This window comes from Astyanax mexicanus, chromosome 12 (assembly GCF_023375975.1).
Source record: "Astyanax mexicanus isolate ESR-SI-001 chromosome 12, AstMex3_surface, whole genome shotgun sequence".
Classification (NCBI taxonomy): Eukaryota; Metazoa; Chordata; class Actinopteri; order Characiformes; family Acestrorhamphidae; genus Astyanax; species Astyanax mexicanus.
The window spans coordinates 36,859,320-36,885,540 of NC_064419.1; the positions used below are offsets into that span (position 1 = coordinate 36,859,320).

The window sequence follows — 26,221 nt, forward strand, 5'->3', positions numbered from 1 at the left end:
GGAGTCCTGCCCAGATAGTAATGCTCCGGTTTGTGGTTCCAGAATAACACAGGCTCAGCACCCGCCCAGTACTTAGTAACCTCCTTATTCCTACGTCCAAAATGCAGGCCACATCCAGTTATCTCATTCTACATCTGGATTAGCTCCGGCTTGGAAACGCTTACTAATTTCTGGATCCAGTTCTTCTCCAGCCTGGATCCGCATACCTGCCTTGTATCACAGAAAAATACAGCCTCAGTGACATAACATGCAGTGTCAATCATAGTGACTGTTTTTGTATTCTGCTCTCGGCCTGCACCTGGCAGAGCAGAGATTCTTCTACTGCAAGCCAAAAAAGAATGTATCCAATCCAATCTTCTAACAAATCTATCCTGAAACATCACACGCTCCTGATGTGTGATGTCCTGTGCTGTTAGATATATATTCCTGTGCAGTGGCCATGTCTTTATAGGTCACTTTTCACTTGTTTTAATCTGCATATTTATTTGAACATCTGTGAAGATGTGTTTTGATATAAGACCTTGCCAAATGTAAAAAAAAATGTTGTTTTTTAACAATCTACATGTGTGAATATATTTATGAGAAAATTAGAAATGTTTTTTTTTCTTCATTTTTTTTTTAAACCTACTTGATTATTTTTGTGCCATACAGCTCCAGGGGCCTGGGATAGTGAGTTAGTTCCCCAATGCTCTGGTCACTGTTACCTCTGGATAGCCCAGTTTTCACCTTTCTCCCAAAAAACACACATGGTTGAATTGGCAATGCTAAATTATCAATAGCTGTAAGAGGTACACACACGGTAGAACTGGTGCCCTGTCAACACAAGACAAAGGCCTCTGGCCAATCTTTGCATGTGCAGTGTTACATTATTTGAACTACAGTGTTTGTGGTGCAATGAATCTGCAATTGTATTTGACCTGCAGTGTTTGAGTTACAATATTTTAGTTGGAGTTAGAGCTGGGAGGTTAATTTAATTTATTTGATTAATCAAATTACTGTTTGTATTTTCAAAATGTGATTATCAAGATTGTACATTTTTAACATATAGATGCTGCCAGTAGCTGCTCCTCAGTTAATATATATTTGCGTCTGTCAGAAACTGTAAAAACTCTTATGTAGTGGGGATTTTTGTATTTTACACTTTTATGTAAATGAAATACATATTACGTTTGCACGTTTTTGTTTAAAACTTTTTTTTAGTTATTTTATTTGAGGTAAATCGTTTTATGTGCAATATTTGAGTGACAGTGTCTGGAATGTAGTTTTATGAGTTTCTTTATATGAGGTACATTATTTAGTATTTGAGTTACATTATTTGAGTTACATTAATTAGTATTTGTGTAACATTATTTGAAGTGCAGGATTTATGTTACATTATTTAAGGGGTCGTATTTGAGATTTGTCATTTGGAATGTAGTTTTTTTTGTTACTGTTTTGAGGTACATTATTTAGTATTTGAGTTACATTATTTAGTATTTAAGTTACATTATTTTAGTTACATTAATTAGTATTTAAGTAACATTATTTGAAGTGCAGGATTTATTTTACATTTTTTGAGGAACAGTATTTATGTTACATTATTTGAGGTGCTGTTTTTAGGTTTTGTCATTTGGGATGTAGTTTTCAAGTTACTTTATTTGAGGTACATTATTTAGTATTTGAGTTACATTATTTGAGTTACATTATGTAGTGTTTGATAACATTTACATTAGTTACATTATTACAGGGACATTATGTAAAGTGCACCACTTATGTTACATTATTTGAGGTGCAGAATTTATATTACATTATTTGAGGTGCAGCATTTATGTTACATTATTTGAGGTGCAGCCTTTATGTTACATTATTTGAGGTGCAGCATTTATGTTACATTATTTGAGGTGCAGCATTTGTGTTACATTTTTTGAGGTGCAGTATTTGTGTTACATTATTTGAGGTGCAGTATTTGTGTTACATTATTTGAATTACATTGTTTGGCGAGCAATATTAATGCTCGATTTTTTGAGGTGCTGTATTCGAGTTTAAGATGCGGTCTTATTACATTATTTGAGGTGCTGTATTTGTTTTGCATCAAAATAAATGAAGGTATTCCTCCACCTCAGTTTAGGTCAGTTTACACTGTTGTGCCCCCTGGCTTCCAGCTGTGGCTGCAGCTGCTGGACACAACCAGCCATAAACACTGTACAGGTCGGTCAGTTGGGGCCGGCGCGGCTGAGGCTGCCTCTGATTGGCTGCTGCTGTAACGTGACGGGGTGACGTCCGCTGTGAGCAGTAGGTGAAGAGTCAGGGTGAAGTAACCGTCCGTCCGTCCGTTTACCTGCAGCTCTTCAGCATGCCTGCGCCTTTATCCTTCTCCGGGAGAGTGGTGGTGGTTACGGGAGCGGGTGGAGGTGAGTCGTATAGGACAGTTCACGTGGTAACGTTAAAACTTCGCTACGAGCTCACTGCTGCTGGCTAGCGTTAGCATGCTAACCTGGAAACACAGCCTAGTTTAGCCTAGTAAGCTAACCGTGCAGCTAACTGTTTACACCTGCGAGCTTCACTTCTAAACATACGAAAACAGCAGATACTACACTGGAACAGATAGTTACAACTGCAGAAACTGATTTTAATAAGTTAAATAGAGCGCTAGCTCTTAGCTTAAACTCACAGAAACTCGCTATCTAGATGTCAAGATAAACTATGTTAGATTATCTGTTTTATAAAGTTGCCCAGATAACAGCCAGCCAGCCAAGTTCAAAGTCAAGCTTGCCAAAGGAGGATGGCTGAGACACGCCCCTGTTGGACAGTGGACGTTTTGGCTGAAATAATCAATATTTAAGAGAAATCCTGTCTTTAAAACTGTGTACTGACATTAATAAGTAGCTAAACAAACACTAAAAGGTGCATGACCGCTGTTTCCAGTTTCAAGCCAGTAGAAATAGTTACCTGGTTAATCCTTTCTAAATATTGTCACAAAATTATTGCGATAAACGATGTTATTGTCATTTTAAAAGCATTTTATCCCACCTAAAATGATATGCTACAACACCATGACAATATATTCTGCATATTAATGCAGTTGGGAGAAAGACAGAACAGGTGTTAAAAAACAACACAAAAAACTCACAAAAAACATTTATTTATTTGATGTTGTGCACAGATATATTACTTATGTAAATATGCTTTCGTTTACTTAGCATTTTGCTTATGTTATGTTAAGCATAATCAGTCAGTGTAACAACTATTAATGAAACATACGTATATATTTTATACATAATAATACATATAATACATATAAAAACAAGTAGGAGGTAGGACATATTTTTCAGGGGTTATTTCTTTTAAAATAATACATTTGTCTTTGCAAAAACTATGTTTAAGTTGCAGTAAACATGTACAAATTGAATATAAGGTATATCCATTTGTATTCATATATTTTTATGATATATTATTTGACCCATTAACTAATAAAAAAATAATTTAAATTTAACCCTTTCCAGACGACGGACGCGCGGGCGCGTCAAACGCAGCGTTGCTGGGTGTTTCTATAAATAGATTTGCAATAATACGGCACAGAAACACAGTTCAAACATTTCCTGAATCAACAGAGTCCGCCCTTTTATGATATCCAATCCTGAGTCTGTACGTCACTCAGGTCCGGATTTATATGCCTTTTAGACGAGCAATACGGTCCGCCTCTCTTGTGTGACTGGTGGATTCGCGTGTCTATCACCAGCCTCTCATCTGCGACTGGTGGATTCATGTGTCTGTCACCAGCCTCTCATCTATAATTGGTGGATTCATGTGTCTGTCATCTCTGTTGGTTGTGTAAAACTGACCAATAGGCTTTCAGAAAATCACAAAAAACCCTCCCACACATGATTACATCAGTCTGAGTCATATAGAAAGACACGTGGGGGCGGGGTGTAAACAGTTCACCGCGGCTCAAGTTACAGCAGCGTTAGAGAAGCAGCGGTTTTAGGTAGAAGTGCATCAGCGGCTTTGATTCTTATAATGAGGAAAAATATAGAACCGATCAGGATCCAACTGAAGATCTGTGAGTGTATTTAGTGTATTTATAAAACTGTCACTCATTAGGGATGTTTTGTTATGTGAGTTCGCGAGCTAAATGCTGCTGCCGTATGTAGAGAAAGGATCTTTGGGGAAACGCAGGGCTGATAGAGAAGCTGGAATCTCTCTCTCTCTCTCCCTCTCCCATACACACACGCGAACACACACACTCACACACTCTCTCTTTCACACACACACACACACACACACACATACCGACACACACTCTCTCTCTCTCTCTCTCTCTCTCACTCACTCACTCACTCACTCACTCATGCACACACACAGTAAACACTGAAGCTAGTTAGGTTTCTATAGTCATGATCTGACCAAATTGATTAGTACACAGTAAATATTTACTTTGCTATTGGAAAATTCATTTTCTACCCATTAGTAAATATTTATTGTATAAAGTTTTTCTTTCTTTTAGTAAAAGTAAGCTTCACTTACAAATTGCATACAAATAAACATTTTATGACCACTGATGGATTGTGCCATATATATCATACTGTTATGTTCAAATTAGACTTTGTTGTATTTAGTTTTATTCTTAATTTTTATTTGTGTGTGTAGTGAATGCAAAACACTGGTAGTCTGTTTAGGTGTAAAGTGAAGTGTAGTGAAATAAAAGAGAGTAAATCCACCGTCTCTTCAGGTGGGCTCTTCTGCATTCCACTTAGGTGAGTGGGAGAAAGGGAAACTTAGTTAGCTTTTATATGTGAAAGTAAGCATTTTCTAATGAACAGACAATGTTTTTTAATACAGTAAAGTAAACATTTACTAATGAACAGTGATTTTTTTTATGTTTATGTCCAAGTTTATGGCTGTTTGCTGTTGTGTCAAGTAGAATGGCAACATGCTACTGAATAAACGTTTTTACAAAAAATAATTGTATATCTTTATTTTACATTTATATATTATTTTATATATAGTTAACTACTGATGTGAAGCTAAGACTTTAGTAAATCAATTTCAAGCACCAAAACATTTTATCCACACGAGTAAAATATATTTTTAACATTATATAGGAATAATTTTTAAATCGGATTTCACATTTTTGAGGTTTAGGGCCACATAATCTCTTCATACATCCTCCAGGCCACTTATTCCCTTATTATTGAGATAGTTGAGATTATTCTGAACATTTTGATATAAAATATGTGGGTATTATTTTAAATGAAAGTGCCTTTAAAGGCAAAATTAAGAAAATATCCAAAAATCGGGATTATTCCCCTAGTCTGGAAAGGGTTAAGAATATTAAGATATTAAGAATATACAAATATTAATATTGCTAAGAATATTCAAGCGGTTGTATTGTAATTCCATTTTTTCGAAATATGTTAAATAAAACCAGACTACAGTCAACATACTGTGCAGAAAAGGCAAAACGTGACCGGCTTTCTCTTTCTTAACTTACTTGATAAAGTTAACTCTAACTCTAGTTGAGGTGAAGGACTGTGTCAAAACAAACTTTTTAATGCTTGATGTATATACTTTAGGGCTGGGGCGACGCGTCGACATAATCGACGTCATCGATTACAAAAATACATCGATTTGCATAACGTGCGTCGGCGCGTCGTAAACATGGCGGCGCCTGTGGAGAGCATTAGAGGTTAGATCGGGCCCAAAAATTCCAACTGGCTGTTTTCGGGCTGTTTTAATGAGCGAAATATGATCAGAATTATGTTAATTAACACGGTAACATAGAAGCATAGAACTATTATTTAATTAAAATGATTTTTAAGAACAGCTAAACACAGTTCTGCAAGTCAAACGCGGAGGAGTTCACGTGCGAGAGACACAGAGAGAGAGAGAGAGAGAGAGACACACACAGAGAGAGAGAGAGAGAGAGAGAGAGAGAGAGAGAGATTTGCTTGTTCTGGTGAGAGCTACTCACAGGTGAAGGTTCTCTTTGATCTCCTCGTGCTCATATTCTAGTCCCATTCATAATTCTGCAGCTCCCTCAGTGTTTTCTGCCGTATTTTGCGGCTAGCGCGAGCGCTTACAACTGACACCGCGGACCGCGAGGTGCCGCCGCGTTTGTGCCGAATCCGACTCTCTGCTGAATCTGACTCCCGCTTCGCGGACAGAATCGGCACAACACCCCCGCTGTAGAACTGCGGTAGTGAAAACAGCGCTTATAAATAAATTAGTTTAGTTTCACTTTCAGTTTTCGTTATTTTTTTTTTTTTAAATAAACATATAATAAAAAAAACAGACGCCTACATCTCGGACTATTTTCTGGAGCCCGGTCGGATTTACGGGCGGGCCTCGGGTCATGTCGGGTTCGGGCAGAGAATCTAAGCTCTAGAGAGCTTGGACTCCGGAGAGCAATCTCCAGCTACAAAAAAACGCCAGCGGGCATCTAAAGTTTGGGAGCATTTCACGCAAAAGGGCAACAATTTGGTCCTCTGCCATACGTGCAAAAGGAGCACTTGAAGCGCAAACATCCAGGAGCACTATGTCAACAGGGTCACACAGTAAGTTACCGTTTACATCAGGGTCTCCGCGGGTGTCCTTAAAAAGACTTAAGGCTGTCTACCAAAGGTTTTAAACCTGCCACAGGCAGAAATTATACATTTTTGGTTTATATTTGTGCATGGCATTTCGCAGTTTCCAGAAACAGTAGCATTATTCATAAGTTCAGGTGTTTAGCTAAGCTAGCTGCCTTAAGTTATTTTAGCTAGCGCCGTCGGCGCTGCGGTGTCACACCGTTTCCTGTCACCGTCGGAATTTTGTGACCAGTGCTCACGGTTATGAGCGTTCATTGGCAAAACGGAAGCTTTCTATACCTACACCTTACCCTCAGCCCTAAACTGAACCGTTTTGGCCAGTCGGGGTAAACATTAGAAACAAACACATTTCGAATCGGCCAGTGCACCGGTCTGCTGAGAACTACTTGCCAGTGGTCACAAAATCTAGCGGTCACAGAAAACAGTGCAACACACGGTTGTGGTGTATGGGAGCTTATCCATTTTTAGCGTTATAGATCTAAACAACGTGCTGTACATGTAAGTGATTATAAGTGTGGGGTTTGGTTTAGTAGGCTTGTGTTGTTGTTGTTGTTGTTGTTGTTGTTGTTATTATATATAAATATAGTAATTTATCGTTTGCTTTAAAACGTAAAATAATTATTTAAATATGTTTCTCAATGAATAGATTAGTCGACTAATCGAAAAAAATAATCGTTAGAATAATCGTTTAAAAAATAATCGTTAGGGACAGCCCTAATATACTTTGTAGTGTCAGTGGTAAATCATCATTGGGAATTTGCTCAGTCTAGGAATCGGGTCACAGAAAAATATAATGTTTCATGAATTATTGGGAGTTGCCGTTTTGAAATTGCAGTACTGAAAATATAACTATTAAACTTTAGAACTGTTGTGAGGGACACATCACTGCCATTTAGAAACATTTAAGCTCCTAAAGGTTTCTTACTACTCTACAGACTGTGGATTAAAGATATACTATGTAGGCTATTAAATGAAATAAAATAAAAACCTGTGTGTCTGTAACATATACGGCTCTGGCTGTTCCACACATTCCTGTATTCACTTTCAAAAACAAGTATTTTGATATATTGTAAGTATTTTGTGTTTCTGTATTTTAAATACGGTACATCACAGTAAGTATCTCCCAGCAGATGACCTTCGGTAAACTTTAATTAGTAGCAATAGGAGGTTTGTGTCAAATAAGCAGCTGTTTAGCCTTTGCTCCACATTAGCAAGTTTCCCTGCAGGTAATATTCTTAAAGTTGCATCAGAGAGGCAGCTGTAAATGATGTGTTCTGAACAAAGGGCAAAACTGCAGTAGGTGATGGGTTAGTGTGCTACACTGAGCATAAAGGTATTATATATAATTTCTGACATCATTTGGATCTTGCAGTTTGGAACCAGTAGAAACCACTTAAAATGACTTGCAATCAGTTTGTTAAAATTTAGGTAAAATAAGGTTTCCTTTTTCTTGTAATGTTTTCATTTAGGAAATAAGACATTTTATGTGCCAATGACAATATTCAACTGAAGTATTCAGCAGTACTTCAGTTACTGCTATACTTTTGTAATTGTTGCTTATTTAGGTGAAAACTTTAAATGCATTAGAGGCAACTATTAGATGCATATTACACATGTAATAAAAATTCCAAATAATAAAAGACCAAATAACTGCTTCCTTTTAGGCCTTGGAAGAGAGTATGCATTGGCGTTTGGTGAGAGAGGAGCTTCAGTTGTTGGTAGGTTGTATTTCAAGTCAGTTTGCTCAATTGTATTACTACCTGATCATTTATTCATAGACATTTGTCTAATAATTGTGTCTGTTTCTTACACAGTGAATGACCTTGGGGGAGATATAAAAGGGGGTGGGAAGAGTTCAGCAGCCGCTGATAAAGTGGTTGAGGAGATAAAAGCTAAAGGTGGCAAAGCTGTTGCAAATTATGGTGAGTTCTCTTAGCTCTACAGGTCACAGGCTGTTTTTTCATGTTAAAGCTTATTACATTAATAACCCCTACACACACACACACACACACACACAGATAAATGTCACTGTTTATAACCAGCAAGGGTGATATAATATTGATGTCCAAATTGCAGCCAGCACTACACTACATTACTTGTAGAAGTATTTCTAAAATATTATGGTTGTTTGGTTTTAAGTGGGTATGTATAATATATTGTTTCTTATGTAATAAATGCCCTAATCTGCATCATTTGTTTCTGTTTAATCCCTTTTCACAGATTCAGTAGAAGATGGTGAAAAGCTAATCCAAACAGCCTTGGATGCATTTGGAAGAATAGGTACAATTTTCATGTTATTTTTATCACATTTTGATTTGTTGTTTGCTTAGAAGTTGTAGCTGTGGCTAGATGTAACAATAATCGTGGTGAAAAAAATAATTTTAGTTAAAAAAAACAAAAAAAAAAACATGTGGAGACATTCTATTGAAATTGCAAGAACAAAAAAGTATTTGTTTTTACTGTTTTTGTCACTGTCAAAAAAGAAAATAAGGTAGATTTGCAGACTCAAATTTGTTAAGAAATATAAATTGAATGTAAATGTAATTAACTACAAAATAAACTGTGCAATATGTGTGTACATTTTTGGTCACTCACTGTGTTTTAATTAATTCGTTTTGCTTTACAGATATCTTGGTAAACAATGCTGGGTAAGTAAGAAACTGTGGTGAAACTGAGACCATCCTTTGTTTATTTTATTTCTGCTTAAAATTTAGTGTGCCACTATGAACGGAAGGTCGCAGGTTCGAACCACCGCTCATGCAGCTTTGCCATCAAGCTGTCGGGGCTCAGAGGGAGCAAAATTGGCCCTGCTCCCTCTGGATGGGTAGATGGCGCTCTCTCCCCACATCACTCCTTGGGTTATGTCCGCAGCACAGGGCGTCTGTGAGCTGATGTATCAGAACCGAGCCACTGTGCTGTCCTCCAAGCACGCTGTGATGCTGCTCGGCAATGCTGCATCAGCAGCAGCTCGAAAAGAAATGGTGGCTGACTTCACATGTATCGGAGGAAGCATGTGTTAGTCTTCACCCTCCTGGTGTGTTGGGGAGTCCTAATGAGTGGGTTGAGTAATTGGTTGTGTAAATTGAGGAAAAAAATGGGAGAAATTAGAAATTAAATTTAGAAAAAAAAACTTAAGGAATGAAGTAAAAAATGTATATCACCAAACAAGTACTTTCCACACCATGAAAGAATATTTTCACCTTGCATTCACACCGACAGCAACATGACAGTCATTCATAATAAGTGAGAGCTGGCAAATTCTGTTAGTGAAAGGCAGCAGGACAGTTGGCACCTTGGAAATTGGCAATGTGAGTTGAGTATGTTCTAACTTCATGCATATTAAGTATGATGTGAAGAAAAGGGAGCTACCCCACTGTGAAACACTGCTTATTGAGGGTTTCTAGAAGTCAGTGATCACAAAACCAGTGTTCTTCCCGTACTGACTACACACAGTAATGCATTACACAGGAATAGAATTCATAGACAAACAAATACCTTCAATAAGTTTTATTTAAAGCAGTAGCACTTGATTTGTGGTAAAATAAAAAGTTAGTCTGTGACTTATGATTTGATGTATAAACTCTGAGGCAAGTGAAAGGTGGTATACTGCCATGGTGTATTATATTGTATTGCAACCATTGACATACCAACAGCTGATGAGTGAACAGCATTTTTTTGCTGTTGGTGTGAATGCAGGGTTAGAAAGTTCCAATCAATTTCAAGTGGTTTCAGTGATGTTAAGCTACGTTCATTCAGTAGGGTGGGGGGAAAATGGCATAAATAAAACAGCACAATATTCCTTTTATTACTTATATTTTGGAAAAAGAAACATTTTTTGATTATGACTGAGCAATATGGTAAAAATATTCTTACAATATTACAATAGTTAAAGACATTTTCTTGGTACACAATATTTATAGCTATACATGTAATCACAGTAGTAACATAACCTAAAAAAAAAACATTGTTCATATCTTTTCTCATACTGAGAATGCAATGCAGAGACTGCAAATCATTTAATTAGACTGGACTAATTACACTCTCTGAATTGTAGAGTTGGGTCAATGTTCTTTAAGCACTGATAGTGTTCTATTTTTAACAACTGATCCACGACATATTCAGAAATGCAGACAGGTAGAGATATTTATAATCACTTATATTTCACCATGCTCTCTTTAAGAGTGTATATTTCATCTTTGTGTTAGAATTTTCACAAAGAAAAATAAAGATATTTAATGTTATTTAGATCTAGTCAGAGCTTAGCTAACTAGCTGTCAAACAGTAGGCAAAGATGGAAGGGTTGTGGGGCACTATTTTAATCTGAAGTTTATGGTTGAAGGTGTAAAACATAACATATAATATTTTTTTTTCCTTTGACCAAACTACTTTTATAGCTTATCTTCTCTTGAAATATGAACAACTTACTTAATAGCTATTTTTTACTGGAAATTAAATAAATGAAAGCTGGTCTCAGATTTTTTCACTAATTTTGATATATTAACATATGTTTCATAGTGGTTAATTACATTTCGCCACATATTCTGTGAACTACAGTTTATTTCTTTTCCATATCCTTTAATTCCAAAGGATCCTGCGTGATCGATCTTTTGCTAGAACCAGTGACCTAGACTGGGGTATGTACTAATGTTTAATAGCAGCTCAAACAACAGTCAAAATACAGACTTTAAGTGGCTGAGTACCACTGTTTAAATGGGTTTTGTGTTTGTTTCAGACCTCATTCATCGAGTGCATCTGAGGGGCTCCTTCTTAGTTACCCGGGCAGCATGGAATCACATGAAGAACCAGAAGTTTGGAAGGTAATATCATTAAATTGTAAGTAATATTAAATTACTATTCAAAATAAATGGCTTGAGGTAATTGTCATCTCTTTTTTTTGCGTTCTGGCACTGCTGATCAATACATCCAGAATCATCATGACCTCATCAGCTGCAGGGATCTACGGCAATTTTGGCCAGGCAAACTACAGCGCGGCCAAGCTGGGCCTCCTGGGACTGGCCAATACTTTGGCCATAGAAGGCCGGAAGTACAACATCCACTGCAATACCATCGCCCCCACAGCTGGCTCACGTCTCACCCAGACTGTTATGCCACCAGGTTAGATCTGTGTTAAATTCCATCCTACTGGTTGAGGCTTTAATGTGCAAACTGTCACTGTGTTTACATGCATTTAAAATCAGTTTATAATCAGATTACTGCAGTTATTTGATTATGTAAACTACTTACTCTGATTTCTTAGGTCAGAGTAAGGTCTAAAAATCTGATTTAGAAATCTGATAAAGAAAGCTGGATTTTAGCTCCAGTCCACTTATACTCCTAAATCCGAGTATTATCGCATTTTTAGTCAAAACAGTAGTGATATTGTGATTTAAAAAAATCTTTATCTATTATTTTAGTGCCATATTGCCCACCCGTACCATGCATATGTAAAAATACACTGTGGTACTGTAAATAAGCAAGCAGTGTTTAATGCAATACAATTTGGTTGCAAAAGAAAACTTCCATTATTGTCTGACTGAATGTGAGATTTCACATTATTTGCTGAGGATTACTGAGGAACTCCTGCAATAATCAATTCAGGAAGTGCATGTAAACACACTCACTCTGTTGTAGTGTATGCTCTTGCTGCTCTTCTTATCCATGTTAAACTGTCTTAATAAGATAAATGTGGTTGTGGTGTGGTTTTGGATTCCGGGATAGCTAAAAGATGTTTGATCAAATATTAAAGCATGTTCTGTTTTTTTTTGTGTGTGTGCTTTTGTGGTTTTGTAAGAAAGGTTAATGAGTCTTTGTAAGTGATACAGCATCCTTTTTTACTTTGCTCAGCTTTTTGTATTAAATTTGAAGTGGCAGCTACCACTTGCTGTCCTTTGGAACAAAGAAAAGCTCCAAGCGTTAATTCCAAGTGTCAAATAACCTTTCATAGCCTGTGGCTGAGAAGAGCATAGCCTGTGAATGTTGATATTCAGCAGCGTGATGTGTGTTACTTTGAGTTGCCCACTGTGCTCTTCTAATTGTGAGTGACAATAGATGGTGCTTGTTTCTTCTTCAGATCTCTTAGAGTCCTTGAAAGCAGAGTACGTGGCTCCTCTTGTTCTTTGGCTGTGCCATGAGGAGTGTCAGGAGAGTGGCGGCCTCTTTGAGGTGTGGAGGTTAATACATTGAATTCTGTTTATGTTTAAGACACTGTATTTGATTTGTCACCTCCTAATTTTTCTTGTAACTGTTCTTTTCAGGTTGGCGCTGGCTGGATTGGCAAATGTACGTAAAATAGTTTTTGAACTATATTTTTTGATAGAATTTGTATTTTTTTAATGTTTCTAATTAAACATTTATGTTTGTCCAGTGCGGTGGGAGAGGACCGTGGGCAGTATTGTCCGGCATAAAGACCAGAGCATGAGCCCAGAGGAGGTTCGGGACAAGTGGGACCAGATATGTGACTTTAACAATGCAACTAAACCAGCTACTATTAATGGTAAACATAATTTATGCTGTTTCCCATTTCGGTGTAGAAAATATATATATATATATATATATATATATATATGTGTGGTGTTAATCATTTAAAAAATGTAATCCGAATAATCACAACAATATTCTGTAATTAATCGCACTTGTTCTTCCTAAGACACAAGTTTTTATAGTAGATATTTAATATAAATTTATGTAAATAAAATAATAATGTAATGTAAGAAATGTAAAATGGTATTATATTCATATTAGTGGTATCAATTAAAATACTAGCATATACTTGTATGTTTAAGGGAAGATAAAGCCAATGTGGGGAGCTGGAATAAAGAATGCATGATAAATTGGATAGAGGAAACTTTTTTACTTAATTGTAAACATCTCAGCTTGGTTATGAACATGTCTTAATTAGAATATATTGCTGAGTATAAAATGGCATTTTAACACCTGTAGTTGGTTTCTATGGTCTGGATCGATCAATCAATCAATCAAATGTATTTGTATAGCGCTTTTTACAACTGGTGTTGTCACAAAGCAGCTTTACAGAAACGAGATCACAAAGAATGACAAAGAATCAGGCAAAAGATTAAACATAGGAAATACAGAATACAGAACCCCCAGTGAGCGTGGAGGCAAGGAAAAACTCCCTCAGAGCTGCAGGAGGAGGAAGAAACCTTGGGAGGACCAAGACTCACATTTAAGGGGGGACCATCCTACCACTGTTCAAACGGCTTGTAAATTAATTTTAAAAAGTCTTTATACATCCACATAGGTTTTATATATTTAGGAGTATAGCACACCACTAATGGAAACAGTTAGGGTTCATGTAAACTTGGATGTGATCAGTAGTGGAGAGTAAGACGGATGATAAGCAGTTGATTAGTTTGTTCACAAGAGCTTGCCTTCAAAACACAGATATTCTGCCGTAGCCAGGTGCAGCACTGATGAAAAATGTGAGGGCACCCTATCAATACTTCTTTTCTGACCGTGTGAATATTCAAGCTGCATGGGATGGATTAGCAGTCATTAAATATAACCAAGAGTTGCCCATATTCATCTAAACCTTTTAATAATTTATTGTTTCTGGCAACCTTTGTCTTTCTTCCAAATAGTATTGCATAGTACTACACTACCTTCTAGGTGCAACCATGTTTTTATTTTTATGTAAATGTTTTCAACATTGTGCAGCACCACATATTATTAATATTATGTTACAAACATGTGGACACAGAATTCAAAATCATAGTATTTTCTGGCTGAAGGCTTAAAGCAAGTGAAAAAAAAAACAAAAAAAAAAAAAACTGAAGGTCAGAAGAAAGACAAGTCAAGAAGGCTCCAACATCCTGCTCTCAGCTTCTGCTCGCAGTTGCTGCCCTGAGGCTGTGTGGGATGGAGGCGGCAGTGTTGGGAGAAGGCTCATTAGCATGGCTTTGTAGATCTTGTTGTTTGCGTCTTATTGGAAGAACATGTTGCTTTCTTTGTCTTTATGAGAGGCATGGAGGAGTTAATTAACATCCCGTCCTTTTCCACTTTGTCATTTACTTAGAGTCCTTGCAAACGCTGGTGGAGGTGCTGTCAGCAGTGGATACCGGGGATGCAATAAGAGCCAATCCAACCAGTGCTTTGAGCCCAGCAGATTCTGGCATCAACCCTGTGAGTCTTCTGTACTGTTAGATCTGTCACAACTTATGTTGGTGATGAAAAATGCTATTGTAATTTATGTGTGTATGTCTGTATGGAGGCTCTGTTAGTAATGCGTTGTTCTTTGTGCAACTGTCCACAATATTGGTAAACTTGGTCCATTTATTGTACAATACTTTATTGTGAATATAAAGTACTGTAATGTACCGAATTGTATGGACACTCAATTTTTTTCTCATTTTAATGTTGTACACTAATAAGGATGCCTGTATTGAAGGGTGTCACAATATTTTAGTGTACGGATGCACACACAGGACAAATGTGAGGTCATTTTACACCACTGGGAGCTGCTGGATCCTGTAGGCACAGGGCAAGAAAGGCTATGTCTCCAATAGGCATTGATTTTTTTTTTTATTAATTAAAGAAGTTTAAGTGCAAATTATAGTCTGAAGAATAGAGTAATTATAGTATACTATGTCATTAAGTCCCACTGTTCTGATTGAATAAGAAGTAAACATTTCTTTTATTCAGATTTTGTGAATATAATAGTGTATAATAGCCAATATTATAAAATATTGAATCGTTACCCCTGTGTTTTTCTTGTAAATACACAACCCTAGGTTAAATGCATTTAGGGACAGTTTCCAAAATATTTCTCGCTTGCATTATCTATGCATACTGTTAACCAATCCTATAGATTATCTATTAAATTAATCTTCTACCTTGAGTTTGAACAGGTTGTGGGTCCAAGATTGTTGCATTTTTTTTTTTTTTTTTTTTTGCTTATTTTTTTTTTTTCTTTTTTTTGCAGACACTGGCTGTAGGAGCAGTGCTTCCAGAAATGACCTTCACCTACACCCCCATGCGCTCTATCCTCTATGCTTTGGGAGTGGGCATGTCCACTAAGGAACCTGATCACCTCAAGTTCCTCTACGAAGGCCACGAGGACTTCAGTTGCCTTCCAACTTTTGGTGTCATCCCTGCACAGGCCTCCATGATGGAAGGAGGTCTTAGCACGGTTCCAGGACTCAATTTCGACCCCACCAGGGTGAGCAAGTGCACAGACTGCTTGAAATTCTTTCCAGCTGTGTGATTTATAATACGCATGCATCTACAATCTTTCTCATTAAGACTTTAGCTGGAGCTGATGAGCACCGAGACTCACTAGGGTTATTTAATCATTCTTGAGCAACCTTGCATTCCCCCCCCTTATAATACAGTGAGAAACATAATTATTGAGACAGTATGCTGAATTTGAGTTCTAACATTAAACTATTATGTGGTTAAAGACCAGTTTTACACTCAACATATGGGCTTATTGGGTAACTATAGGGGAGTTGTGTTAAATAATGTAAATATGATTATTTTAAAAGGAGTAAATAATGTAGTAGAATAATCTAATTCTTATGCTGCCTTCTCTTTGTTTTCTCTTTCAGCTTCTGCATGGAGAGCAGTACCTGGAATTGTACAAACCATTGCCCACCTCAGGTACGCCTGCTTTCCCCAGACATTTATAATCAGCTGATGTTGCTTTCAACTGGCAATATAACTAATGCCTGCTTTCTAGGAACCCTGACTTCAAAGGCATCCATAGCAGACGTCCTCGACAAGGGGTCTGGAGCAGTCATACTCTTGGATGGTACATTTCTTTTATTAATTTATTTAAAGGAAATCTTCTGCATGTAGTCATGTGTTAGCAAGAGAACTGCTCTATTGAGACAGTCTGTGTTCAAGACATGCTAGAAATAGGAACAGATATGACACTCAATTAATACTTAAAACAATGGGATTCTTTTCTTCTCTGCAGTTCACACTTACAGCAAGCAGGAGCTGGTGTGCTACAATCAGTTCTCGGTGTTCATTGTTGGTTCTGGGGGATTCGGAGGAAAGCGGTCTTCAGATAAAGCTGTGGTAACGCACAATTTCTATTCTGTGTAACAGTGTTAGCATTTTAAATGTATTGGGTTTTCTTTAAATTAAAATGACTCATGAACTTGTTTTTTAAGTAGATACCAAACTTACTCTAAGCTTCACGCCAACAATATGCTGTGTCCCAATGACAGTAGTCGCTAGTATATAATGTAGCTTCATCTATCCTTATGGGATTGAATGACAAAACATTTAATTTTCTATCTTCTATTATCCAACTCCTATATACAGCTCTGGAAAAAAAAATAAGAGACCACTTAATAATAATTTTCTTTGGTTTTACCAAAGTGAAAACCTCTTGAATATAATCAAGAGGAAGATGGATGACCACAAGTCATCAAACCAAACTGAACTGCTTGAATTCTTGCACCAGGAGTGGCATAAAGTCATCCAAAAGCAGTGTGTAAGACTGGTGGAGGAGAACATGCCGAGATGCATGACAAATGTGATTAAAAAAACAGGGTTATTTTTCCAAATAGTGATTTCTGAACTCTTAAAACTTTATGAATATTAATTTGTTTTCTTTGCATTATTTGAGGTCTGAAAGCTATGCATCTTTTTTTGTAATTTCAGACATTTCTCATTTTCTGCAAATAAATGGTCTATTTGAGAGAAATGTTGTCTGTAGTTTATAGAATAAAACAACAATGTTTATTTTACTCAAAGATATACCTATAAATAGCAAAAGCAGAGAAACTGATTCAGAAACTAAAGTTATTTTCCAGAGCTGTATATTTCCCCTATAAATGAGTTGTTCTGCCATATCAGAAAGAGGAGTACAGGTGCTGGTCAACGAATTAGAATAATTTGAAATAGTGCAATCATGAAATTCTTTGAATGCATTTTTTGTGCAGAAAGCAAATCAGGTGTTCACCGCACCTGTCCTACTCGTTAGACTAATCACAGAACTCGTTACCTGGAAAAAAATTTGCTCAGCTGAGCTTTCCAAAAGGCCCATTTAGGCCATTTAACTGTGACACTGTTGTTTTATTGAATTAGAATAATGGAGAAGCCGTTTCATTGAATTAGAATAAATGCTCGAATTTTTGTTTTCTGTGAAGAGTGTTCACTGTGCAGTATAAAGTCAGGGTTGAGTAGAATTTCTAAGTTGTAAAATCAATCATGGGTAAGCAGCGCGACCTCTCAACCGGAATAGTGGCTCAAATTCAAGCCCTTCGCCAACAAGGCTTGACCCAAACTAAAATTGCTGAGCAGCTCGGCATCAGCCAGTCTTCCGTCTGCAAAGCTCTCAAGAAAAACTGCAGCAAGCGCACCAACTGTTCCGGCGTCCGAAAAACTTCTGCTCGCGACAACAAGCAGCTGAGAAAGATCGCAGTCAGCAACCGGTTCAAGTCCACTTCCAAGCTCACCGACTTGTGGAACAAGCAGACCGGCGCTGACGTCTCCAGATCAACCACTTACCGTCGTCTGCGCGAACTCGGCTTCAAATCTCGCGTTCCAGCAGTAAAACCGATGCTGAACAAGATACAAATGGAGAAACGGCTGAAGTGGGCCAAAGAACATGCCGAGTGGACTGCTGAAGACTGGCAGAAAGTGGTCTTCAGTGACGAATCACGCTTCTGCATCTCCTTCGGTGACCAAGGTCCTCGTGTCTGGCGTCGTGGTGGCGAAACCTACAACCACGTGTGCGTGAAAAGATCCGTCAAGTTTCCCCAGAGCGTTATGGTCTGGGGATGCATGTCCGCTCGAGGTGTAGGGAAACTCTGCTTCCTCAAGAAGACTGTCAATGCTGCCGTATATCAAGATGTTCTGGAAACGTTCCTGATTCCGACTGTTGAGGAACAGTTCGGCGAAGAAGACTTCATATTTCAACAGGATCTTGCACCGGCTCATGCGGCAAAGTCGACCAAAGATTGGTTCACTAAAAAACAGCTTGAAGTTTTGGCATGGCCGGCCAACTCGCCTGACCTCAATGTCATTGAAAACCTTTGGGCCATCGTCAAGCGGAAAATTCGCGACAGAAAGCCTACTACGCTGGACCAACTGAAGCAGAACATCGCCACTGCCTGGGAAGCTGTGAGTGCGGAAACTTGCGACAAGCTGGTCAAATCGATGCCGCGGAGACTTCAGGCAGTCATACAAGCCAAGGGGGCAGCCACAAAATACTGAGAAAGTGATGATTGTAATTATAATAAAAATTATTCTAATTCAATGAAATGGCTTCTCCATTATTCTAATTCGTTGACCAGCACCTGTAGTTGAACTTACAATTGATTGTTGGGACAGACCTTGTTTCCTTTCTGTTTGTTACATAGAATACCTGAGCACTTTTTTTTGTTGTAACTTTAACTGGGTATCTAATTGAAAAACTGTGCTTTAGGCACAGTAAACTCAATGAAGGCAGTCTGAGACACACTAGGAATTAGATAAGCGAGTTGGTCTCTATTGGTCTCTAATGTAATGTAGAAATATTTGTTTGTTTTATTGAAATTGTAAAATTGTTGATCATCTTCATCCTCAGCCCACAGTTCCTCCTCCAAATAGAGCTCCAGATGCAGTGATGGTTGACAAGACTTCTAGAGATCAGGTGAGTGTTTGATGATTAGAAAAACGATGGCACCTGACACCAGCTTATCAATGTTCAAGTCATGTTCCACAGAAGACAATGTGGGGCATGCTTGGTTGTCTGAAGCTGTGCTCTCTGAATATATTTTGAATGCAGGGGTATAAAAAGACTGGAGTGATCCTAGGAGTGACATCTGAATGTGTGTACTATAAGATGAAATGTGGCTGTAGGTTCAGCTGAGAGCAATCGTACAGATGCATGCAAATCTTTGCTGTCAGAGCACTACCTTGTTTGTCAAATGGTAACTTTTGAAAAGCTGTTTCAGGAGTGCTCAAATTAAAGTTAACATTTTGGAGATTTTTTTTCCTTAAGTGGTTTTTTTTTCTAACCATTAAAACATTATTTTTTATTATTTATAATGCAAAATATAATTTAAAAACAATTACCCTTGATGTTCTTTTATACTACTATTTTATTTAGTGCTGGTTTGACAAACATTTGCTTGTGTTTTATGTCAGAAACAGAGAAAGTGGACAGTGTTGTTTGTCCAGTTGAATTAATAAGGCACAAAAATGGATATTAGTATTAATAAACTGTATAGTACTACTGCTTTTACTACTGTTAATGTGTGGTGCGGCCATCTTGGATTCTGAACTCTGGGTTTGTAAGGCTCTCCCAACTTTTTGAGTAGGAAATCTGATTTACTAAGACCTAGGAAAAACTATAATGCAACAAAACAACATTGTACTGTAAAACAGAAAAACAAAATCAAATACAATTTAAACATTTTTCCACTTTTTCTGCATTTCAGGCTGCTTTGTACAGGTTGAGTGGTGATTGGAACCCGCTTCACATAGATCCAAGCTTTGCAGCAATGGGAGGTAAGACATTTCTGACAAGAGGCTTATGTTCACTGATATAACTTTTGTAATAAAATGCGTACTAGTTACTGGACTTTCTAAAATTCTAGGCTTCAAAACCCCAATTCTTCATGGACTGTGCTCTTTTGGATTCGCTGCCCGCCATGTCCTGAAGCATTATGCTGACAATGATGTTTCCAAATTCAAGTCCATAAAGGTAAAGCAAACACAGATAGTGATACAGTGCTACAGTGTATTGAGCAACACTTTAGTTTACACTTCTGCTTAAGAATATTATAATACATTAATAAAAGACACACACACACTGTGAAAGGTTCATTATGGTCCAGCTGCAGTCTTCTTTGTCCTGAAACAATGTGCAGAATTAGTCAGCGGTTTTGTACAGTTAGGAGGACACTTTTGCTGTGCTCATTTCTGAGAAATGGTCTTATTGTCATACAGAATATCTTCTACAGACGATACACAATGTGAATGTTAAAAAAATAAAACATTAGACATCAGTCTTATAACCGTTAGCATAATATGAAACGTACTGAATTTACTATTTACAGCTAAGAAAGTCTTTATTTTAACTGTAATCATTTATAAAGACACTAAACCCTAAACCATATTTTTTCCATTAATAGCTGAAATGTGTTTATTTGTAAGTAATAAAACATACTGGTCTTGCCTAAAATGTAAAAATATTTCCTAACCCTTAAAAAAATGCATTTATTGTGGCCATTTTCGCCTTTTCAGCGCCTCAAACATTCAACTGTGCTATAGGTTTGGATACTTACAATATGCAGATCAATCAATTAATAATACCGCCCTCCTGCTGACGTCCAAGGCACAACTCTAAACCCATACATCACCCAGTGCCTTAGACTTTTTCAAATTTGACCTGAGGGTGAAATGAGCAGAAATCAAGGGGTTTAGTGCCCTTTTAATAAATTGCCATTTATGTTTATTAATTTCTGCCTTTTGTCCTCCTTTTTTTTTTTTATAGGTGCGGTTTGTGAAACCAGTGCTACCAGGAGAGTCCATTCAGACAGAGATGTGGAAAGAGGGAAACAGAATTCATCTAGTGTGCAAAGTGAGGAAAAAGTGCTTTTATAAATTGTTGGGTCTACTTCAGGCCAAAAAAAAAGAGGCTGAACAGGCCTTTTTCATGTTCAGTTGTGAGAGAAAATAATGTTTTCTGTTAAATTTAAACCTTTTGAACTCTCACAGCCCCTGAACTATCCAAAATGAGCTGTTCAACAAATTATTATTGCTTTTTTTTTTTTTTTTTTTTACTGTCTTTTTAATTTAACCTATATTTTACATTTGTCTGCACAGTTTGCACTCCTATAGTGATATTTGGGGGGAGGGTAAGTGCTATGAAGTTGCCTAATTTAGTGCCCCTCTAAAGGAGAAGTTCCCACCAGTGGATTAAATTTGATGCAGTGCAGTAATGTGTGTAGGCACATGTGTGAGAATAAGAAGGTTTCTTTATGATTGCCCTGTCAGTGTAGAAATTGTGATGTGGTTCCTTTATGTGCTCTCACAATTGAAAACTGGATTTTGTAAAAGACAAAAAGTAAGCTAAAGTTGGCAGTGATGTTCTGAGTTTTGAGGCTGGAAAAGTTTTTAATTCCAGTTGTTCCATACAAGTTTTTTTTATTTTAGCCACACCCCCTCAAGAATGTTCAGTTGGCAGAATGCTTAATGCAGTCTGAGCTGTAAACCTGATCCTCTGCTGCAAGCAGTGTATGAGGAGGAAATACAGCAAGCTTCCATTGTAGCAATTGGTAAAGATTTTAAGTTAATCGAAATCTGTTTTCAGTGTGACTTAGGGTTGTTTACCCCTGGCTTTTTGTGCAGACAAGTGAAATCTAAACATGAGCTGATCACCAAAAACGCATGTTAATTCCAGGTGTAGACAGGCACAAGGTGCTCCCGTGGCTGAGGGATGGGTTTTTTTTTTTTCACTGAAAATGTGTCCAAACTTACTGTAGAAATAGCACATGATTCTACCAGGGCCCTTTATTGATTTAGCTACATTCTTCTGTAGCCTTGTTTGCCTTCACTAATGCTTTTGATTCTCGCAGCAATCCCTTAAAATCCAGTAAAATGCCTTCCTTGGACAGTAGAGACTAGTAAAGTTAGTTACTTCAACAAAGTAGGGGAAAGGGAGGGGGAAAGAAAACGTATGGTCCCTGAAGGTATAAAACTGGGTACATAGAATTCTGTTCCTGTTTCGTAGTACGTGCTGTTCTCGCTGTCAAAATCATTTACTGATGTGCGCTGTCTGTCTAGGTCAAGGAGAGTGGAGCTGTTGTACTGTCTGGGGCATATATAGATTTACATGCAGCACCAGACGCTTCTGTCAGCACTGCTCCAGCCGAGGTAAAGACCTTTTAATAATAAGGATGATGTTTTGTTGCTTCAAGACATTTTCATTAATTGAAGGAAAAAGATCCAAATCATTGTCTTTGACGAGATGAATTAATAGTTTTGGTTTGTGATAGAGCGGCGGCCTTCAGAGTGATTTAGTGTTTGCGGAGATTGGCCGGCGGATCAAAGACCTGGGAGCTGAACTTGTGAAGAAAGTTAACGCCGTTTTTGGATGGGAAATCACTAAAGGAGGAAAGACAGCTGCTCAGTGGAGTGAGTTATTGTTATCAGTAATATAAAAAACTTTTGTTTCAAAGTGTGTATAAACTGATGGGCCATATGTCATAGGACAGGAATTATCAAATCCCATGAAAAGCTATTTAAAAGCTACACTGATCTGTGGAATATACGTGTCAAGGGGTCACACACTGCCAGTCACTTGTCTGTTTGTGTTAGTGTGGGTGGTAATGAAAGTTTTAATGCCTTCTATGACGTATTTCCAGTATACTTAACATTCAGAATCAAGGAAAATGAAATGCCCTCATAATTCTGCTGATTTACATCGCCTTGCCTTAAAATCCCTGGCCAGTGTTCATCCTCACTTACAAGATAACACCTCAAAACATATACAGTTATTAAAGTTCCCTAAGGTAACACTTTGTGATCAATTTATATACTTTTATCACATTAACCCGGCAATGGATTAGTATCCTGCCCAGGGTGTATCCTGTCTTCCACCCCAATGCCTGCCAGGATTTGAACCTGACTGAATTAATTAAACAGAATTGACAATAAATTAATTCATTAGTGAACTAGGAAAATTACAAAAAGTTGTCTACAAACTTATGGTGTGCCCAAGACAGTATTGTCATAATAGAAGAATTTTGTATTAAGATGAAGATAGAAATGTTATATTTCTTTTACCATTTACTGTTAGCTTTGTTTATGTTTGCAGTTTATATGCATACGCTTCTGCATTTTCTGCATTTTATTTTTGTGCTAAATTTGTTGTTCTATTTTTCGTTAAACTAAACTTTAACATTTATTTTGTTGCAGTACTATATATTCTTTTTAATAAAAAAAAAGTTTCATCATATCCCCAAGAATATAATTATTGCAAAAATACCCTGAAATATTGAATTTATTTTGAATTTTGAATTGAATTTTTTTTTTTTTTTGCCATATCACCGACCCTTACTTTAAAATGTTCCATGGGTATTGTTATCAGTAATATAAAAACTTTTGTTTCAAAGTGTGTATAAACTGATGGGCCATATGTCATAGGGTAGGAATTATCAAATCCCATGAAAAGCTATTTAAAAGCTACACTGATCTGTGGGATAGAGTCACTTGTCTGTTTGTGTTAGTGTGGGTGGTAATGAACGTTTTAATGCCTTCTATGACGTATTTCCAGTATACTTAACATTCAGAATCAAGGAAAATGAAATGCCCTCATAATTAAACTTTAACATTTATTTTGTTGCAGTAGTATATATTTTATTTATTTTATATTTAAATAAAAAAAGTTTCAGCATATCCCCAAGAATATAATTATTGCAAAAATACCCTGAAATATTGAATTTATTTATTTTTTTTTGCCATATCACCTACCCTTACTTTAAAATGTTCCATGGGTATTGTTATCAGTAATATAAAAACTTTTGTTTCAAAGTGTGTATAAACTGATGGGCCATATGTCATAGGGTAGGAATTATCAAATCCCATGAAAAGCTATTTAAAAGCTACACTGATCTGTGGGATAGAGTCACTTGTCTGTTTGTGTTAGTGTGGGTGGTAATGAACGTTTTAATGCCTTCTATGACGTATTTCCAGTATACTTAACATTCAGAATCAAGGAAAATGAAATGCCCTCATAATTAAACTTTAACATTTATTTTGTTGCAGTAGTATATATTTTATTTATTTTATATTTAAATAAAAAAAGTTTCAGCATATCCCCAAGAATATAATTATTGCAAAAATACCCTGAAATATTGAATTTATTTATTTTTTTTTGCCATATCACCTACCCTTACTTTAAAATGTTCCATGGGTATTTTGAATTCTGTAAAACATAACCAATTCCCTCCCTCAGCACCCTCATATTTGTACAACAACTGTTTTAAAAAAAACAATAATGGTTTTAGCTTATCGTTGTACCAATGTATAATATGATTTAATAAGTTTTGTTTTATATTTGACATCATGTCTGATAATATTACATGTTTATACAGCCATTGATCTGAAGACTGGAAACGGTGCCCTCCATAAAGGGCCATACAGCGGCAAATCTGATGTGACTTTTACTGTATCAGACGAGGACTTCATGGAGGTGGTGATGGGGAAGCTCAACCCGCAGAAGGTGCTGATTTAATTCATCCGAATATGCAAATGAAATTGTCCACTGTATTACTCCTGGTGTTCAGAGATCAATGGGGTTTTGTTTGTTTCCCTATAGGCATTCTTCGCTGGTAAATTGAAGGTGAGAGGGAATATCATGCTGAGCCAGAAGCTGGAGGTGATACTGAAGGATTATGCCAAGCTGTGAGTCTCCAACCAGTCCGTCCAATGCCCGAGAGCGATGCAAATGCAGACTTCCTGACACTCTCACTTATACAGGGGGGTATCAGTGATGGTAATTTCTAGAATCTTTGTGTGCAATGAAAACTAAAATCTAATACAGGAATGAAACTATCAAATTTGATAAAATATCAAGCTAATGCTGAGAGAATGAATGAATCTAACCAAATACTTGGCATTAGAGAAATGCACTGGTTCTAGTGAATCTTTTTAGTTCAGGGTTTGGTTCATTTACACCTTGATTATTATGCTTTCATTAGTCAGGTTTATTCAGATCAGCTCAGAGCTGGACCAGCTGAAATTCTTGCTGAATGCATTAATTATAAGAGGTGTCCACAGACATGTGGAGGTAGTGTATATATTTTATAGGCTGAAATGTGAGATAATTGAACATGGCACAGTTATGGAATTGATGTAACGGTTAACTTCAGCTAGTGCCCAGCCGCGAAATCATGCAGTTTCCTTTCCTTTCTGCCATCTGTTGAAGAAGCAAGTGAAGTACAGCTTAAGCTTTAGAACGATTAACAATGCCGTTAATTTGTCGTATAAATCAGAAGAGATGGATGGATAAATCAGAAGAGATGGATGATTTTTCTGATGTAGGTCTAATGTTTGGCAATTTTGAAACACTAAGCTAATTCAAAATATCTCATCTTGTCAGATTTACTCACCCTGACCTTAATCTTATTGTCTAAATAATGAAAAGTAATGCATATGTTTAATATGTGCTGCTAATTTGTAATAAATCTCACTTTTGTGTAACACAACTGGCTTTTAGAAGAAATTATTTTAAAAGAATTTGAACACATTTAAAAATATCCTATCTAAGGCTGTCATAATACCAGCATTTTGGTAGTCTACAAGTACAAATCTTAATACCACAACAAAAAATAAACCAGTTAAATCAACATATATTAACAGAAACACTTACTTGAGAGAGAACTAAAAATAAGAAAGGGCTGGAGCATTTAGTATGGTTTGTACGGTCATGGAAAATCTGGAAAATAGCATTTTCCAGGCCTGGATAATTTTGGAAAAATAAAAATACCCAGAAAATTTAGGAAAAAGTCATGGAAATCTGGTCTACAAGTCTTTGTGTTCCCATTTATCGATGGAGGTAAATCTAGTTTGAGCTAACAAATACGTCAGCTCAGAGTAAATTCAGTAATTTAGCTCTACACAATGGCGCTCTCAGGATTTGACACACATTTTATTATTAACATTTCTATAATCAATTTAGATTATAATTTAAG

General features: G+C 36.9%; 1 protein-coding gene across 1 annotated transcript; it reads left to right on the forward strand.

The window, feature by feature from the left end:
* Positions 1–2,231: 2,231 nt before the first annotated feature.
* On the forward strand, positions 2,232–25,735 carry hsd17b4 (hydroxysteroid (17-beta) dehydrogenase 4). Its single transcript, XM_022671109.2, has 24 exons — positions 2,232–2,390; positions 8,231–8,284; positions 8,381–8,488; positions 8,787–8,846; positions 9,193–9,214; positions 11,154–11,200; positions 11,299–11,383; positions 11,494–11,681; positions 12,637–12,728; positions 12,821–12,845; positions 12,931–13,059; positions 14,599–14,705; positions 15,505–15,741; positions 16,130–16,181; positions 16,261–16,332; positions 16,501–16,604; positions 19,105–19,170; positions 19,961–20,030; positions 20,120–20,226; positions 21,019–21,105; positions 22,311–22,400; positions 22,523–22,661; positions 24,623–24,750; positions 24,847–25,735. The coding sequence occupies exons 1-24, from the start codon at positions 2,333–2,335 to the stop codon at positions 24,934–24,936; spliced, it is 2,217 nt and encodes a 738-aa protein (XP_022526830.1). The 5' UTR covers positions 2,232–2,332; the 3' UTR covers positions 24,937–25,735.
* Positions 25,736–26,221: the final 486 nt, after the last annotated feature.

Coding starts and splice junctions, on each gene's coding strand:
- hsd17b4 (XM_022671109.2), top strand. CDS start 2,333: ATGCCTGCGCCTTTATCCTTCTCCGGGAGAGTGGTGGTGGTTACGGGA. Junction 11,682..12,636: donor CCAGACTGTTATGCCACCAG/GTTAGATCTGTG, acceptor TTTCTTCTTCAG/ATCTCTTAGAGTCCTTGAAA. Junction 24,751..24,846: donor GGAAGCTCAACCCGCAGAAG/GTGCTGATTTAA, acceptor GTTTCCCTATAG/GCATTCTTCGCTGGTAAATT.